The 17,170-nt window shown below is 50.7% G+C and overlaps 1 protein-coding gene across 4 annotated transcripts in view; it reads left to right on the plus strand.

Moving 5' to 3' along the window:
* Positions 1 to 541: 541 nt before the first annotated feature.
* GREB1 (growth regulating estrogen receptor binding 1) overlaps positions 542 to 17,170 on the plus strand; it is a gene marked incomplete at both ends in the record, with an annotated part of 58,148 nt that continues 41,519 nt past the window's right edge. For all 4 annotated transcript variants that reach the window (XM_080711214.1, XM_080711212.1, XM_080711211.1 and 1 more), the window contains 6 exons: positions 542 to 698; positions 6,859 to 6,978; positions 8,243 to 8,419; positions 13,055 to 13,237; positions 13,710 to 13,853; positions 14,617 to 14,745. In XM_080711214.1, the coding sequence (XP_080567340.1) occupies positions 542 to 698; positions 6,859 to 6,978; positions 8,243 to 8,419; positions 13,055 to 13,237; positions 13,710 to 13,853; positions 14,617 to 14,745 (910 nt within the window). The remainder of the gene's footprint in view (positions 699 to 6,858; positions 6,979 to 8,242; positions 8,420 to 13,054; positions 13,238 to 13,709; positions 13,854 to 14,616; positions 14,746 to 17,170) is intronic.

Raw genomic sequence — 17,170 nt, forward strand, 5'->3', positions numbered from 1 at the left:
CGGCAGCATACCATAAACTAAAACCGTTTTAAAGAAAGCACATTAATAATCAGCCTTTTACTAGAAAAGGCAACAGTGTAGAATCTGCTAGTCCCCCTTGGCAGAACATGAGGAGGGGCCACTGTGTCTCCCTAAAATCTGGGGCCTGGTTGTCAAGGGTGGCTGAGTTGGTAGTTGCTGTCGCCTACATGAAGGGTTGAAGGGTCGTTCTTCCTGGAGACTGAGAAATGAAATATGCCTTAACTGGGGACTCGCCGGGGCAGGATCACAGCTCTGGGAAAAGTAGGGATGGCGGAGAGGCAATTTCTGGTGGAATATTCTAAGGTGTCAGGCTCTGTGAGTGCTGAATTAGAGAAAGCTATTACTTATATAACTTCCTGTAATTGCCCGGCAGTAGCCACCCGCCACCAAGAGCCACCCTCTCCTGTCTTTGCTGAGCGGAGGCTACTCAGTCTTTCCCTCCTTGCAGCTAAGTCGGGGCTGGGTCTCACAGGGCCTGAAATGCTGTTTTAAACAGAAGACTCTGTCCTCTGTTTTGAAGATGGGGAATTCTTACGCGGGACAGCTGAAGACGACGCGGTTCGAGGAGGTCCTGCACAACTCCATCGAGGCGTCTCTGCGGTCCAACAACCTGGTCCCCCGGCCCATCTTCTCCCAGCTCTACCTGGAGGCTGAGCAGCAGCTCTCCACCCTAGAAGGTAGGAGACGCACGTTTCTTTACCTGTGTATTTCTTTTATTTTGTGCACTTGGCGTTAGTGTTAGAACACGGAGCTCTCTCCTCTTGTCTTGTGTTGACTCCAGCACAAAAGAATGTTGACTTGAAAGAAAAAGCTGTGCACAGGTTCTTACGTGGCTAAAAATAATTGAGTTTTAGCCATAAAATTGCAAGGAATAAAAATTTTCATGGCATTAATAAGGAAAAAGGAAGAGGGCTAAGCTAGACTGTTCTGCAATGGTTGTTACTTATGCTCTTATTAGATGGTTGGACATTTTTGCTTTGATAAGAAGTTTAAACATGCGTTTGACCCTCAACTATATATTTTGTCTCTTTGTCTTGTGATTCACGGCTGTATCTTTGCAAAACAGTTTGTCTTTGTAATAACAGGCGCCAAAAGCCCTCTGAAAACTGTTCAAAACTATGAGAAACCTTTACAGATTTATCATGTGCCAAGAGTAAATCACTAACCCGATTGAATGAATGAATAAATAAATGACCTGTAGGCACAGGGGTAGTAACTTTAGAGTTTTCCTAACTACCCAGAGACTAAAACAGTTGTGCTTTTACAGCCAAGCACGTTCATTTCGAAAGTCACCCCACACTAACCCACACGGGGAGACAGCCACTGCTGTGGAAGTGAATTAACAGATTAAACAAGGGGGCATGCAGTGGAGCAGGTCTCGTGCCAGGGTGGGTTTGGGGAGTGTGAGTGGGTTTGTGTTGGGGGTATGTTGTAGGTGTGGGAGACAGAGAGAGGTGGGTGGGTGCGGGGACAGCGTGCTGGGGACGCTGAGCTTGTGCGTTGTCTGATATTTCTGGATGCTAGTAGGGAGGTCTTCCTGGGTCATTGTTTAAGCCATCCTTAGTAAAATCACCTTGTAAATGATGTAGCCAAGGACCTCAGAGAACCAAACCTGGACCTAAGTGAAACTAGATAAGGGCCCAAATTGCAAATTGGGTACACCAGCAAGTCTCTGGTATTTATGCAGAAACTACCAACGGTGTCTGGCATAGAAACTATTACCGTGATGGTGTGGGGAGTGGAGAAATCCTTAGAGAATATTTTTTACAGCCTGTTTTGGACTAGCTGAAAGGCTCTTGTGGAATATGTATTATACACCCACCCTCAGCAACACTCGCAGAAGTGAAAAGCTTCGTTACTAATGATAAATGATCACCAGCAATGATGATGATTTAGTACACTTGAACGCCACCTCAAAATCCAGAGCGCTTCCCCTCTCAAAGAATTATGCAGGAGGAACTCCCACGTGTGCAGGAGGAAGGTGAGCTCGCCGGACATTTAGGGGGCAGAGCTCCGCAGCTCTGGGCTGAAAAGGAGAGAGAGCGCAGGCAGGTCGACCTGGGGAAAGAGGGGAGAGAGTCCTTCCCGGTTTGAAGATCTCGCTGACTTACCTCTCCTTCCCCTTCTCTGGATGGATGTTTTTGTTTTTATTTTTTATTTTTTTGTCTTGGGTTGGAACCCAGGGCCTTGTACCAGTATGGCGAGGGCTCTGCCAGAGCTATCCCCCAGCGACCACTTAGGGGCTCACAGTTTTCCTTTGACGCAGAGCGTGGAAGATTCCTTGCCGAACCTTCATGTTGTTATGAAAATTGACGTCCGGATGAAACCCTGTACTGTTAAATCACATTGGAGCACTCTGTGCAGCTTGTAGCTCCAGCACTTAAACGTGACTTTAGTAACCACCTCAATTTAAAGATGCAGCGTCTGATGCTCAGCCCTCTCTGAGCCTTTGCCATTTCCAGAAAGCAGTGTTGATCTTCCTGAGATGTTATTAGTTAAAAAGATTTATCATCATCATCATCACCATCATCATCATCATCATTATTATTAAAATTATTTTTGTTGTAAAGATTGAACTCAGGGGCATTCTACCTCTGAGCTACACCCCCAGCTATTTTTTTTTTTAATTGGGTCTCACTAGGTTGCTGAGGCTGGCTTGAACCCACAGTCCTCCTGTCTCTCCCTCTCAAGTACTGGGATCACAGGTGCGCACCACCACAGCTGGCTGAGATGGTTTTCTTTTTCTTTTCTTTTTTTTTTTTTAAGTGCAGGTCTGGGGCAGGTGCTTGGCAGGAGTGGAACAACCCTTGAGTTTGCCAGGTGTCGCTATAAACCAAGCGCTTGACTCCAGCCTCTTCCGTCCCACAGTCTCGGCACCCCTGGGTCTGGGCTGGGTCTGGGCTGGGTCTGGGCTGGGTCTGGGCTGGGTCCATCCTGTGTGTATCTGTCTGCGCCTCTTCTTCCAGGTTTCTTCTCACTACTGGCCTTTGTCAGACAGTCACATTAAAGATGATTTTTATGACCAGGTGCTGGTATACTAAACGCCCCTGGGGTCTGTTAACATTTTATCTGTTTGTGAGGGTGCTTTAACAGAGACTTTATTACTTTGTCCCTTCAATTACGGCTCTTACCTACACCGCCTCCCAGGAAAAACCCTTTTTACACATTATTGACTCCTTTTTTTTTTTTTTTAAAGGGAAAGGAACAAAGCAGACACCACTGAGCACTCTGGGATAAACGTGTACTTATCAAGCAGTGCACAGGCCAGTTTCCGCAATCCCACCTGCTCACAGAATCACAGGGCTCCTTCTCACAGAAAGAAGATGGGATAAAACGCAGATGTTCAGAGCACAGGCCCTGCTCTGTGGCGCCAGGGCGCAGGGTCCCTGGGCTCCTAGGACTGATTATCACTCTCCTAAGCCCCAGCCCCACTGGTTTTGTCTAAAGCCGCTGTAAAGCTCTCGCCAACCAGGAGACCTGGGTAAACACGTCTGGTTTAGTCTCATCCTGGCTGGGGGCTCCTCCGTGGGGGCTGGCGACCTCCCATCAAAGGCCCTGGAATGTCTGAGGGAGAGACCTTTGACCTTTAAGCCTGCCTTCTTACTGACTGGATTCCGAGCTCTTTCTTTGACTTAAGACTCTTCTTTCTGAGAGTCGGAATTCCTGTTCTTCTAGGGCTTAGCGGAATAATGCTCAGCCAATCCGGGGCGCATCCCTGGTCCTCCCAGGCTCCCCTGTCCTCTTCCACTCTCACCCTGGGGTCTTGGCCGCCTCTTCTGAGTCTCTGGAGAGGTGGCTCAGAGATGAGGGTTCATTTGTAGAGCCTGAGTACAGCCCTCTGCGTCGGGTCCTGGGGTCAGGGCTTCCTCCCCGTTCATCTCTGTAACCTTTGTACAGTCTTGTGTTTCTGGGCCCAGGAGGATCGAGGCACCAGGAATTCTTGCTGCATTTCCAGCCGGGACCTTCCTGATGCCACAGCTTCTACCTGGCCCACACGCTTGGTTTCCTGAGCTTCCTGTCCAGCTCGCTTCTTTAAAACGGTGGCCACCACGAGGCTGTGTTTTCGGTACCTTGTACCACTTAATCACATCTGAGTACTTTGTGCAGCTCTGGGCACCGTGGCAACTCAAAGTGACCTTAGTAACCACTTCAATTTAAAGAAAGAGGATCTGATGCACAGAGAGGTTAAGTAACCGTCCCGCAGTCACACAGACAGTGGCAATCCAAGTACTAAAACTCAAATTGCCAGACTACTCTCTCTATGGCACAGGATTTCATCATTAGTCCAAAACTCTGGATGAGCCTGGCGTGGTGGCACACGCTTCTAATCCCAGCATTCGGGAGGCTGAGACAGGAGGAACACAGGTTCGTGGGCAGCCTCGGCTACTTAGTGAGGCCCTCTGCAACTCAGTGAGACCCGGTTTCAAAATAAACAATAAAAAATAGAGCGGGGGGTGTCGCTCAGAGGTCGAATGCCCCTGGGTTCCATCCCCAGTACTGCAAAAATAAATAAATAAATAAAATAAAAATATAAAATAAAACTCCGGATGAGCAGAGGGTATTAGAGCCAATTAAGAGGCGAGCTGGAAACATAACAAACAGACCACCAATAAAGGAGACAGAAGCAGAAAGAAACAGCCATATCTCAGGCAGTAGGCTTAGGGATGTTTCTCGTGACCCTCTTCCACGAAGAGTTTTGTGTGCTATTTATTACATGACATATAAAAACAGGTATGTTCCTTCTATTCTGATTCTCTGCAGTGCTTTTAACATAAGTGGATGCTGGATTTTGTCAAATGCTTTTTAGCCTCTATTGTAATGACTGTATGATTTTGGTCTTTGGTTCTGGTTATATGATGAGTTACATGGATTGACTTTCATATGTTGAAGCAGCCTTGCATCCTAAGGATGAATCCTACTTGGTCATGGTGTATGATTTTCTTGATATGGTTTTGAATGTGTGTTGCTAGAAAAAATAAAAAAATAAAAATAGGTACGTCAATAAAGATTTTTTATCAGAATGTTTATGTAGAAGAAGGACTAAACTTCAACAGCCCAGAGAAAATTCATTGACATGAAATCCTGCCTGCTCCAGCAGATGGGATGGATGAGGCCTGTGCTCAGAGCCTTGGGGCAGCTCTTTTGGGAGCACCGCCTCTGCACAGCCCGTTTGCTGGGCCCCTGGAGTGAGGAGGTGACTGAGGGCAGAGGCCAGCTCTCCAGGAGCTCGGGGAGCAGAGGAGAAGCCCATCACAGGGCAGCAGTAGCGCATGCCCAGGGAGCCACGGGGCTCCATGGACAGCGCTGGGCTCTTCTAGCCCATTCTAGTTTGCCATTCCTCCTGAGATCCTTTCTCACTGACAGGCTCCCGGAAGCCGTGGCACACCTCATCTTGCTCTAGAATGGCTCATTTTCTGCATATGTTCATGACAAATTAGGGTGTGTTTGTATTTCTAGCAAGGTATACATGCATTTTGTGTGTGTGGTACTGGGATTAAACCCTCGGAGTTACACCCCACCCCCAGTCCTATTTTTTATTCTTTATTTTGAAACAGGGTCTCACTAAGTTGCAGAGAGCCTCACTAAGTAGCTGAGGCTGTCTGAGAACCACGATCCTCCCATCTCAGCCTCCCGAATGCTGGGATTACAAGTGTGCGCCACCACTCCCAGTTTATACGTGCATTTATTTTAAAAATAAACCTTCATTGGTGCTTTGTAGTCTCACATCATAATATAGTTGAGAGGGATAGGGAAATACATACACATAGTTCTTGGTGAGCCGACATGCATTTTCATTGTGTGTGTGTGTGTGTGTGTGTGTGTGTGTGTGTGTGTGTGTAGTAGGGGGATTGAGCCCAGGGGATTCTCTACCTCTGAGTCACACCCTTAGCCCTATTTTATTTTATTTTATTTTATTTTGCAATACTGAGGATTTAAACCAGGGGCATTCTACCTCCAAGCTACACCTCCAGCTCTATTTTTTATTCTTTATTATGAAACAGGGTCTCACTGAGTTGCAAAGGGCCTCACTAATTTGCTGAGGCTGTCTGTGAACCTGTGATCCTCTTGTCTCGACTTCCCAAGTACCTGGGTTCCAGGCGTGCACCACCATGCCTGGCTTCATGTGCCTGCATTCTCTCCTTGAGGATAGATAACGGCACACAGCTTGCCAGCCCCCTAATGCTACGTGAAAGCAGTTCAGATTGCTTATATTCTGTATCCTAAACTAAGTGCGGTTTAGTGGCAGTAACACCAGCCGGGGCATCAGACATACCTGGGAACGCACGGGTTCTGCTCCTTAGCTGATAAACAGCCGGAAGGACAGAAGACATTGGATCTCTGAGCCTCAGAATTCTCACTTGAGAAATGGTCTCCATATTGCACCTGGCACCTTCCACTCAAACATCTTTGGAATGCCTGCTGTGTGCAAGCTTTGCGCTTAGTCCTGGTCAAGCATCCTCAGTTCATTTACTCGGGTGGTAAACCCCGAGCGGATGTGGGCACGCGTGGGTCTGTGGCAGTGGGGAGAGAGAATGAACATGTGTGAGGCCAAGCTCAGAGACAAGCTGTCTGTGACGTGACCTTGGGTGGAACCATCCAGCCAAAAGGAGCCTCAGCTTTTCCTTCTAGTAACAAAGGATCATTGTGCCCAGCTTCCGGAGTGCTGGTAAGGATGGATGAGTGAGGAGGTGGCTCGGACGTGCTGGGGGTTCCTAGGTGATGAGCGGGTCTCCTTCAGGACCAGCCCCACAGGTCCTGTATCTAGCATTGGAGACCTGGAGGCGATCCGGAGACCCGAAGGCCTTACAAAGCATCTCTCTTCTTTCCCACACCCAGGTGGCAGCCGAGTAGACAATGAAGAAGAGGAGGAAGAGGGGGAAGGAGGGCTGGAGCCAAATGGTCCCCCCAACCCCTACCAGCTGCCGCCTCCACCAGAAGGCTGCTGCACCACGGACGGTGAGCCCCTGCCTGCCAGCCCTGCTGGGCAGCGCTGAACCAAGGCCAGAGTGAGCCGCGGGCCACGGCCGTGCACAGCTGTGTGCCCAGGGGCCCTCTGCGCATCCCGTGCCCCCTAGGTGGTGTCTACAGGATGGAAGTCACCTCATGGCCCCTCAGTGGCTCTGGAAAGATTCCTTTGTTCTATGTTGGCTGTTTGAGAACAAGAATGTATTTTCCCTAGCCAGGCATGTGTGTATAGCAAATTTAACTCAGAATTACTGGTGAGAATAATCTTTTGCATCTCCCAGTACTTTACTGTTTTTTGTTTATCTGTTTTGTTTTGGTACTGGGGATGGAACCCAGGGGCATTCGACTTCCCAGCTACACCTTCAGCCCTATTTTTTATTCTGTATTTTGAAACAGGGTCTTGCTAAATTGCAGAGGGCCTCACTAAATAGCTCAGGCTGGCTGCGAACCTACGATCCTCCAGTCTCAGCCTCCCAAGGACTGAGATTATGAGCATGCACCACCACGCCCAGCTGAAAACTTATTTTTTGAATAGGAAACATATTTAAAAGTTCTAAAACACAGAAGGTTGAGATGGTATTGAGAGTGGGTGCTGGCTCTTGAGCCCTCTCTGTATCCTCTCAGGGGAAGCTGGGACCAGTTTCTTACCCTCACCCCCAACATTCACCTGTTCCTCACCTATGCAAAGAACATCATGTAAAAATTACCAAGTTACAGCCAGTCATGGTGGCACACGCTTGTAATCCCAGCATTTGGGAGGCTGAGACAGGAGGATCACGTTTCGAGGACAGCCTCAGCTACTTAATGAGGCCCTTTGCAACTCAGTGAGGCCCCGTTTCAAAATAAAGAATAAAGAATAGGGCTGGAGGTATAGTTTGGAGGTTGAATGCCCCTGGGTTCCATCCCCAGTACTGCAAAAAATAAAATAAAATAAAATAAAAATAAAAAATTACCAAGTTATTCTCAATTTCTCAGGGATTTCTCTTGTTTACATTTTAATTTGCTATCTTATGCTTACTTTTTCCCCTTTTGCATATTAATGCGTATTATATGACAGGGATGCCGGACAGACAGTTAATGTGGTCAGCATCGTGAATAAGCATTATTAAATTCTTATCCCCAGAACTAATTGACGGTGCACCCTAACCCAGAGGTCAGCATCATTCCTGTCAGGACCCCCAGGTGCACCCCCTCGCCCCTGGGACCCCGGGCTCGGGGAACCCCGGGCAGTGTGTGAACCTCGTCCACCCCCCAGGGTTCTGCCAGGCCGGGAAGGACCTGCGCCTCCTCTCCATTTGCAGCGAGCCCATGGATGTCCCCGCGGGCTTTCTCCTCGTGGGAGCCAAATCCCCGAGCCTGCCGGACCACCTCCTGGTGTGTGCCGTGGACAAAAGGTTCTTGCCAGATGACAATGGCCACAACGCTCTGCTTGGTGAGTCTCTGAGGTCTCTCGTGTGGCCCCATCGGCCTGGGCTCGTGGGTCAGGGGGGCCTCAGCTGGCGGCGCCGGGGAGCGGAGAGCAGACCGCTGACGTCACACATCTCCACTTCTGCCTTCCCTTCGAGGGTTATTTTTTGTGGAATGGGACATGACTGCCTCCCTCTAGGAAGGCCGCCACTTACTGTTAAGTTGTTCTTACGTTTGTCCCTCAAGTACCCCTTCCCACGCGTGCACCTGTGTCAGGAGTGGGTTACAAACCCTGTCCTGGATACTTTCAGAACATGGCCCACTAGAGACCAAGGCGTGGAGCTGCGTTCCTGCTCCAGGTTCCCGAGTGGGGGCCTGGCTGTAGGCCCTCCCTCCTCCTCTCCCTCCTCCCCTCCCCTCTTCCTCCTCCTCTCCCTCCTCCCCTCCCTTCTCCCTCCTCCTCTCCCTCCTCCCTCCTCCTCTCCCTCCTCCCCTCCCCTCTCCCTCCTCCTCTCCCTCCTCCTCTCCCTCCTCCCCTCCCCTCTCCCTCCTCCTCTCCCTCCTCCCCTCCCTTCTCCCTCCTCCTCTCCCTCCTCCCCTCCCCTCTCCCTCCTCCTCTCCCTTCTCCCCTCCCCTCTCCCTTCTCCCCTCCCCTCTCCCTTCTTCCCTCCCCTCTCCCTTCTCCCCTCCCCTCTCCCTCCTCCCCTCCCCTCTCCCTCCTCCCTTCTCTCCTTAGGTTTCTCTCATCCCCAGAGGTGGCCTTTTTTATCCTGGTTTTGTAGGTGGGCTTCGGGCTGTGGCCAGCCTGGCTTCCGTTCTCATTCAGAGGACATTACTGTGCCCTGCCACCCCCACCACCCAGTTTGCTTCCCCCAGATGTGGAATCAAACCAGAGAGATCCCAGGTTTGGACCCAGAGCTCCGAGGTCTGGATTCTAGTCCTGCATCTGACCACAGGTCTCCATGGGGCCTTCTGGGCCTTGCATTCCTCATGGTGGGTTGGGAGGGGTGGGATTTTTAGATGTCTCTTCAGGGACAGGTGGTTTTTTTTTTTTTTGGTGCTGGGGATTGAGCCCTGGGGCATTCTACATACACGCTACACCCCCAGCCTTATTTTATTTTTATTTTAAAACAGGATCTCGCTAGGCTGATGAGAGTCTCATAACTTGCTGAGGCTGGTCTCGAACCTGCAACCCTCTTGTGCCAGCCTCCTAAGTACTAGGATTATAGGCAGGCATCCCCACGCCTGGCTGGGTGGCCTGTTCCTGCATGGTGACTCTGGGTCTGGCTGGGTCTCTTTGGGAGGAGGGCGGACAATAATCTATTTCCAGATGGAGCCTCGGGAATAATCTTCATTGCAGAAAAAATTTGATTTGAGAATTCGTGGGATAAACTTTTGAGTTAAAAAAAACCCAAACAACTCTCACCTTCTTTCTTATTTACCACGAGTCAGCATTTTAACCCTCTGGGTGTCTGCTCAATATGCCCTGAGGCTGAGAAGGCTTTTACCCATTTCAGTGGCTGTTTTGGGAGCATGTTTTATCTGTGGTACTATAAAAAGAAAGGAAGGGAGGATGAAGAGAGAGGAGACAGCAGACTGGTTCCTGCCCCGAGGGACATGCTGTGTGTAAACCTCAAAAGAGCACAGGTGCATGCCCACAGGAAGGACCACCCAGCCCAGGACAAAGATGAGGGGCAGGAAAAGTTTAGCCAACTGTGCCTTGGCAGGCATGGGCTTAGTTCTCTAAAACAAGAATAACTCCAGAAAATGCACGTGACCCAAGAAGCTGGCAGAGTCACCGAGTGTCCGAGGGAACTTGCTAGATTCTGAGGCTGCCCTGTCCCTCCACTCGGGCTGGAGACCACGGTGCTAAAGTCACGTTGTTTTCCGATGTGCTGTTGTGGCTGGGGATTTGTCTGAATTTCGCCACTCTGCGGCTGGAATTGTGGGGGAATTGCCAGGGCAGAAAATCCAGGAGGTTCCGTCTCTGGAGCTACGGATGCGAGTCTTCCAGCCCCTTTCCCACCAGCCCTGAACAGCGTCTGCTCCTCCCTGGAGGCGTGCCCAGGAAGCAGGAGCTTTGTTAACCGCTCACAAAAAGCCACTGGGGTGGGTGATGAGGCTGGTGATGACCAACAGCCCTCTCTTTGAAAATAACTTTATGTGCTCTGCTTGTGTACTTAATGCCCTTCAGGTTTCCTGCAATTAACCCTGATGGCTGCACAGGACAAGGTGGTCACCCAAAGTCCTGCGGTGGCTGGATTTTTGACCTGCAGTGACTTTTTAGTGACCTATAAAATGGAGGCTGTGAAATATCTTGGGGGAAGCAGTGGCTTTGGGAGCCTTGTTTTAGTGGCTTTCCTTCCACTGAGGGGTTTTGTCTGAGAAAGCCAGAAAGTTGAAATCGAGCCGTTGTCTTTCATGTTTTTTGCCAGTAATTTGCGGAACTTAGCTGTTAGCTTGGGCATAAGAGAAGAAGATGTACCTTTTTTGAATGTTCTCAAGGTTCCTAGGTCAGAGGTAAAGGAAGAGGTAAACGTTAGGTCGCTTCTTCAAAGGATACAGAGAAACCCTAAAGTGTTCTCTCTTAGAGTCCTTCTGTTTCTTCTCTTCCTGCTCTCCTGATACCTATGGGCATCCACCGCAGGCTGGCAGCAGCTAGCCTGTGTATTTACAAATGCAGACACGGCTCCATGCGGGCACGATCACACCACGGCCAGGCCTTTGGAAAGACAGAGACAGTTGTGGGAGTAAGACACGTATTTCCCTAAAGCTAAGGAAGCCCCAGGGACCTCTGAACTCAATAAAGATGGTTGGAGCCGGGCGTGGTGGCGCAGGCTTGTAATCCCCCCGCTTGGGAGGCAGAGACAGGAGGATCACGCAGGTTTGAAGCCAGCCTCGCTGGCTTAAGAGACCCTGTTTCCAAATAGAAATATAAAATAGGTCTGGGAGTGTAGCCCAGAGGTAGAAGGGTTTCCAGGTACCCCAGTACCACCAAATAAATAAATAAATAAATATGGTCAGAGTCTGCAGAAAAGGGCCAGCCAGCTCTCTGTGCTCAGGAGGACTTTGAGAAGGTTCATTGAGTCAAGGCCAGATGCATGCTGGGGGCTTACAGGGGAAGAGGCTGAGCCGGGGCGAAGTGTGTTAGGAATGAGTTTGAGAGGCAGAGGGACAGGGAGTGACGCTTGAGATGAGGGCTGGAGGCTTTGGCAGCCTCGGGTGGCAGGCCCGTGGATCTGGACTTCATCCTCGGGCTGATGAAGTGCTGCTTTCTGTGAATCTGTGACTTTGGACAACCACTGGGCTCTTTGGTTCTCCCATTTTGCTAGAGGTTTTCTTCCTGTGTTGACTGGTCCCGGGTCAGTTCAGCGGAGTGCCTGTGTGTTCGGTGGTGGATGGGGGAGTGTCCCTGGCTCCTGTGCACTTCAGTTCCCGCCCTGGCCTATGAAAACCCAGCAAATACAGAGCACAGCGTTTTGCATTTTCTTGGTGCTGTACCTGTGTGTACTAGTGCCGAGGGAATAGGGTCGTGGAAGGCTGAACGATCCTGTCCCTGTCCTGTGGCCAGGCTGAGAGATTTGTTCTCATTTCTAAGGACTTTGTAGGAATATTACATTTGCTTACAACAAAATCTGTACACCAGAGACACTGTGATGTGTCTCCCTTCTCTTCAGAGACGTTTCTGACCTTTACTTACTGGGCTGATTTTGAATGTGAGCCAGAGACCCAAGGAGACGCCATATCAGAGTCGTAAGGGCAGAGCTGATGCAGAGACCAGTGGTTCTCATGACCTGAGGTGAAATGACCTTTATAGCCATGTCAGCCAGAGAACATGGCAAAATAAACTAGTCTCTGCTCCAGGGTCTCCACTAACCAAGGACCTTGGGCCCATGGAAACCAGACATACCAGCGGGCAGAGAAAGGTCTTCTTGAATTAGACACAGACAGTTATCAGAAAAGTTAAAGGATCACATTATCTCGTATTGACCAATTCTTGAGTGCAGTTGTGTTGTGTTGACTCTAGTGTTTGTAAAGGTCTTTCCACGCATCTGCTCACAGTTCACGCAAGGAGATTGCTGTTATCGGCCCAGCATAAGTGGCCCGCCCAGAGCTTCAGAGCCGACGGGAACCTGCACTGGCTCCCGGAAGGCCTGTCCAGCCTGGCAGGAGGACGCTGGCCCCGAGACAGCTGGATTCTCATATAGTGTTTCCACTGCACCAGCTGCTGAGACCCCAGAACCCACTCCCAGGTCTCCGCTCTGCATCCTGGGGCTCTCTGGTTCTTCTCGGCAGCTCACTGGGTCTCCTCGACTATGGGATGGGAGCTTGGCCTCTCCAGAGGCCTCTCAGGGTATCCAGTCTCACTGGCATACTTGCCTTGAGTTTCTGTAACTGCCTAGCAAGAAAACGGGAACGTGTGGAATCGGTTCAGGGCTCCTCAGTGTAGACGGTTTAGTGGGACAGTTCTTACTCTGCAAAGCTCACGCCACAGATCGGTTGTAAATATTCCTGGAATAAGTTAAATCTCCTGATCTTGCCTGGGCCCTGTGTCTTCTGGTACCGGGCGTGAATCTTCCGAGTTTTGGTGAACTGTGCATTATGTGCAGAGGACTTTTTAGGTGAGTAGAGAAGGTTCACGGTCTGTCTCTTCCTCTAGGTTTCTCTGGGAATTGTGTGGGCTGTGGAAAGAAAGGCTTCTGTTACTTCACAGAATTCTCCAACCACATAAACCTGAAACTGACCACCCAGCCCAAGAAGCAGAAGCACTTGAAATATTACCTGGTCCGCAATGCCCAAGGGACTCTAACCAAAGGACCTCTGATTTGCTGGAAAGGCTCAGGTGAGCAGTTTGGCTCTGGCGGGTGCAGGGATGCGAGGACTGTCCCCTCCGTGGGCCACGATGCCTGTCAGTGTGAAGCTGGCGACACAGGGTGGCTCCGAGGCAGGCCTGCAAAACAAAAATGCTCCTTGGCGATGCAGGAGCTTCACTAGTTTATTACAGTGACAGACTAATTGCATGAACATTTAAGAGCTGACAGATATCTGGCATGATGGTGCATGCCTGTAGTCTCAGCACATGGGAGGCTCAGATGGGAGGATGGCGGGTTTGAGGCCATCCTCAGCAATGCAGTGACATCCTGTTTCAAAATGAAAAATAAAATAGGGCTGAAGCAAAGACCAGCCTGGTGCTGGCATCTTTTACGAGATGTCCATGGATTTAGCTGTCCTGTGGGACAAATTCCAGCCCAGGAAATCACTTTGGAACTATTGGGAAAAGCCCGCTGGTTTTCACATGTGCTTTTCCCCCTCAGAGTTCAGGAGCCGGCAGACCTCTGCCAACGCTTGCTCCAGCTCCCTCTTCCTGCCGTTGGACAGCGCGGCGGCTCTGGCGGCCTTCCCGAGCGACCCCACTCCTGGATCCAACCCCAGCATCGCGATGGGAGCTCAGCAGGCAGGTGAGGTGCCAGGAAAGTGCCCAGGTGGTGCAGTCACAGGCCGGGGCTGTCTCCAGTTACCCGGGTGACTGTGAGGTCCGACAGCATTCTTCCAAATAAAGGAAGGGCGCGCCGTCAAGTTCTCTTCTCCTGCAATGCTTTTGCACATCATTTTGAATTTGTAGTTTTCAGCAAAGAAGGCTACGTTCATCACTAGGGCCGTACATCTTCCCTCCTGTTGGGTGTGTGATGTGGTCCCTTGATGATGGGAAACATATTAGGATTCCTTTGCAAGCCCCAAAGTGTGTGTTGTATGCACATGTCCACATGTGAGCAGGACTCTGTGTGTGTGTGTTTGTCTGTATGTCTTCTCAGTGAAGCAGAATTCACCATGTGAAAAATACTGACCTCAGCCGGGTTGGTGGCGCACACTTGTAATCACAGTATTTCGGAGGCGAGAAAGGAGGATTCCAGGTTTGCGCCAGCCTCGGCAGCTTTGTGAGATTCTGTTTCAAAGGTGTAGCTCAGAGGTTAAAAAAAAAAAAAAAAAAAAAAAAAAAAAAAAAAAAATTCTAGGCTTTTGGGCTGCAGGTTGGCTTGGTGGTAGAATACTTACCTAGCATGTGTGAGGCCCTGGGTTCCATCCTCAGCAACTTCCTGCCACGAATTCTCATCTCCTGCTGGAACTTGTAAAGGTAGCTCGTAAACGTAGAAGAAAATCATTTTTCACAGAGAATCCTGTAGACTGACCTCCTCCTTCTTCCTTCCCTTCTCTCTGCTCCAGGACCAGCCCTTGATCACCCGTCACTGACCACAGCAGCCAGTCCAGCTGTCTTCAACGGCAAAGAGTCCCCCAAGCACCAGCAGCTGGCGAAGAACCACCCGGCAGCCCTGCCGCGGCCCTTGGTTTTAGGTAGTGCTGCCCATCCTGGGGCCCTGGGGTCCTGCTCTTTTCTGAGTCGCAGCAAGAGGGGGGCATACACACCATTGGTCAGGGTCACGGGGGGCCCTGGAGCCCCCAAAAGTCCAGTGTTGGCGCAAGGAGCATCAGGCCAGGTCGGCAGGTGCCTTGTGAGTCCGTGGCTGTGTGCAGGGCCTGGTGCTGCAGGAAGTTGCAGGTGGGACCCAGTGTATATACCAAGGAACAGCAGCGTATACTCTCTATTGGGCCACAGCTTAGGAGGGCTGTGGCGTTTTGGAGAAATAGAGGCAGCCTGGTATAGGGTAGGAACATGGATGTCAGAATCAGATAAATAGGATTTCAAAATAGGAAACTGTGTTTCTCGTTGGTCAGAGGACTTGGATCACCTCCCCAGTGTTTCCTCTTCTGGAGGTGAGAGCGCTGATCCAGGGGCAGTCAGGAGGCGGTAGCTGTGGTAGCATCACGGCCGATGTGGTAGCATCATGGCCGAGGCTGGCCTGTGCAGCTGACCCTGCAGCAGGTGATACCTGAGCTTCAGCCTACAGCTCGCTTAGGGGAGCGCTGAGTAGAGAGGGCTGGGGGCAAGTAATCGAGGGCTGAGAGGGTGATGGGAAGGGGGTGAGCAGACCTCCTGCGAGAGGAGGGGCTTGAGGAAGATAGCCTGGGGTGGTGTGGGCTGGGGGGTTGACCTGTGAGCTTTTCCCAGACTCCCATCTAGTGCTCTCCCCACTACGCTGGACCTGAGGCATTGCACAAGCCGATCCCCTATCCTCCCTCCTCTATGCACACAGCTAAGCTGGAGTTTAGGCGCCAAGACACCCAAGTGGAGAGGCCCTTGGAAGTCATCCTGCTCATACTGTCTAACCAAGGAGGAAGAGATGGAGGTTCAGAGACCGAGGCTCCCTCTGGCTCCAGCTGTTCCACAGCTGGCAGTGGCTGGCAGCCAGGGGGTGTCTCTCCAGGACGAGAGCATCTTTAGAGCTGGGCCCTTGCGTTTGCACCTGGGAGCCCCCGGCACATGGCTGCATTGGAGCTGGCAGGGGCTCAGTAACACGGGCTGAGCCCAGGGTGCAGGCGAAGCGCGCAGCTGAGGCTGGGAGGTGCCATGTTTTCTTCTCGGCTCTGGGAAGACTCGACACTAGTTTTAGGAATAACCTCTAACATGACCAGGAGTGTTAAGTGAGGCCGGTCACTCCGTGGTTCTGCATGGGAAGAGCTGGCCCTAAGGGGTAGGGAGCATGGAGAATGAAGCACGGATTGTCCCAGATGGGGTCTTGCAGCTAGAGCTTGGGATGGACTGGGCAGGATGCTCATGTCCCACGAGGAGTGCCCTGTGTTGAAGAACTGCTCCCCAAAATGCCAAATAGTGCCCCCCAACTGAGAGACATTATGGGGAATGTTTGGTCCACGCTGGTCCCTGTGGTTGACGTTTTGAGAGAGCTTATGGCTTGGAGTCCACCTAGAGGCATTCAGGGATAGCTTCTCCAGGGAGGGAAGGACCCGTAGCTCTTCTATCCTTAGTACCAGTCCATGGCCACCTGCAATAGCTCCAGTATCATTTTCTAGAGGAGTTGGCTGCTAAGGGAGGCGGGAGCTCTTCCACTGACCCAGGGGGCCAGTGTTTGGAGAGTCAGAGATGGGGACCTGATGACAGTCTTGTCTCAGAGGTTGCAGGACAAGAAGCCCACTGGTTTGAAAGCTCTCAGAAAACAAAACCCTTTTTATTCCATTTTTGTCAGTGTAGAGGTAGAGAACTTCAAGGTTGCTTTCAGGGGACGCAGTCATTTTCAAATGCAGTGTCTTGCAGAATAACCAGGATGTGAGCGAGTACCATATGCTTACTGTTGCTTCCAGAAGCCTGGTTCTGTACCTCACAGTGGGCTCAGGGAAGGAGAGTTTTAAGGAACCTCTGCCAGGTTCTTGTCAAGCTGAGGAAAATGGGCTTTCAGTCGGCCTACCTCAAGCCTGGCCTGGGTTCGAGTCTCCAGGAAGCTCTGAGGAATCAGGAGACCATGTCTCCATGTAAACCTTTGAGTAACCAGGCCTGTGGTTATGTCCAAACAGAGTTAAAAAGCTTCCTGGTGAGTTTAATGTGCACCCAAGGTTGAGACATGGAGTTCTAGACATAGAGGAAATTTCATGTCAGATTGTTCAAGGAACTATGGTAACTGGTTCTTGGTATTTTGAATCCTTCACATAGAGAGCTTGAGTCACGAACATACTGTTACCTAGTGTGGGCAGGATGACTCATGAGCAGCAGTGGGTCCAGCTTCTGTTCTTAATATTTTTCCATCTGAAATTAGCTCACTAGGGTTGGGGGTGAAGGGTGCGAGGTGGATCAGTACTGCCCCCAAGTGGTGGAACTGAGATGGTGCATCAAAGCAGCTGCTCGTCTATGGAGTCAAGTGTCCCCCTT

This window comes from Muscardinus avellanarius (assembly GCF_963383645.1).
Source record: "Muscardinus avellanarius genome assembly, chromosome: 15".
Classification (NCBI taxonomy): Eukaryota; Metazoa; Chordata; class Mammalia; order Rodentia; family Gliridae; genus Muscardinus; species Muscardinus avellanarius.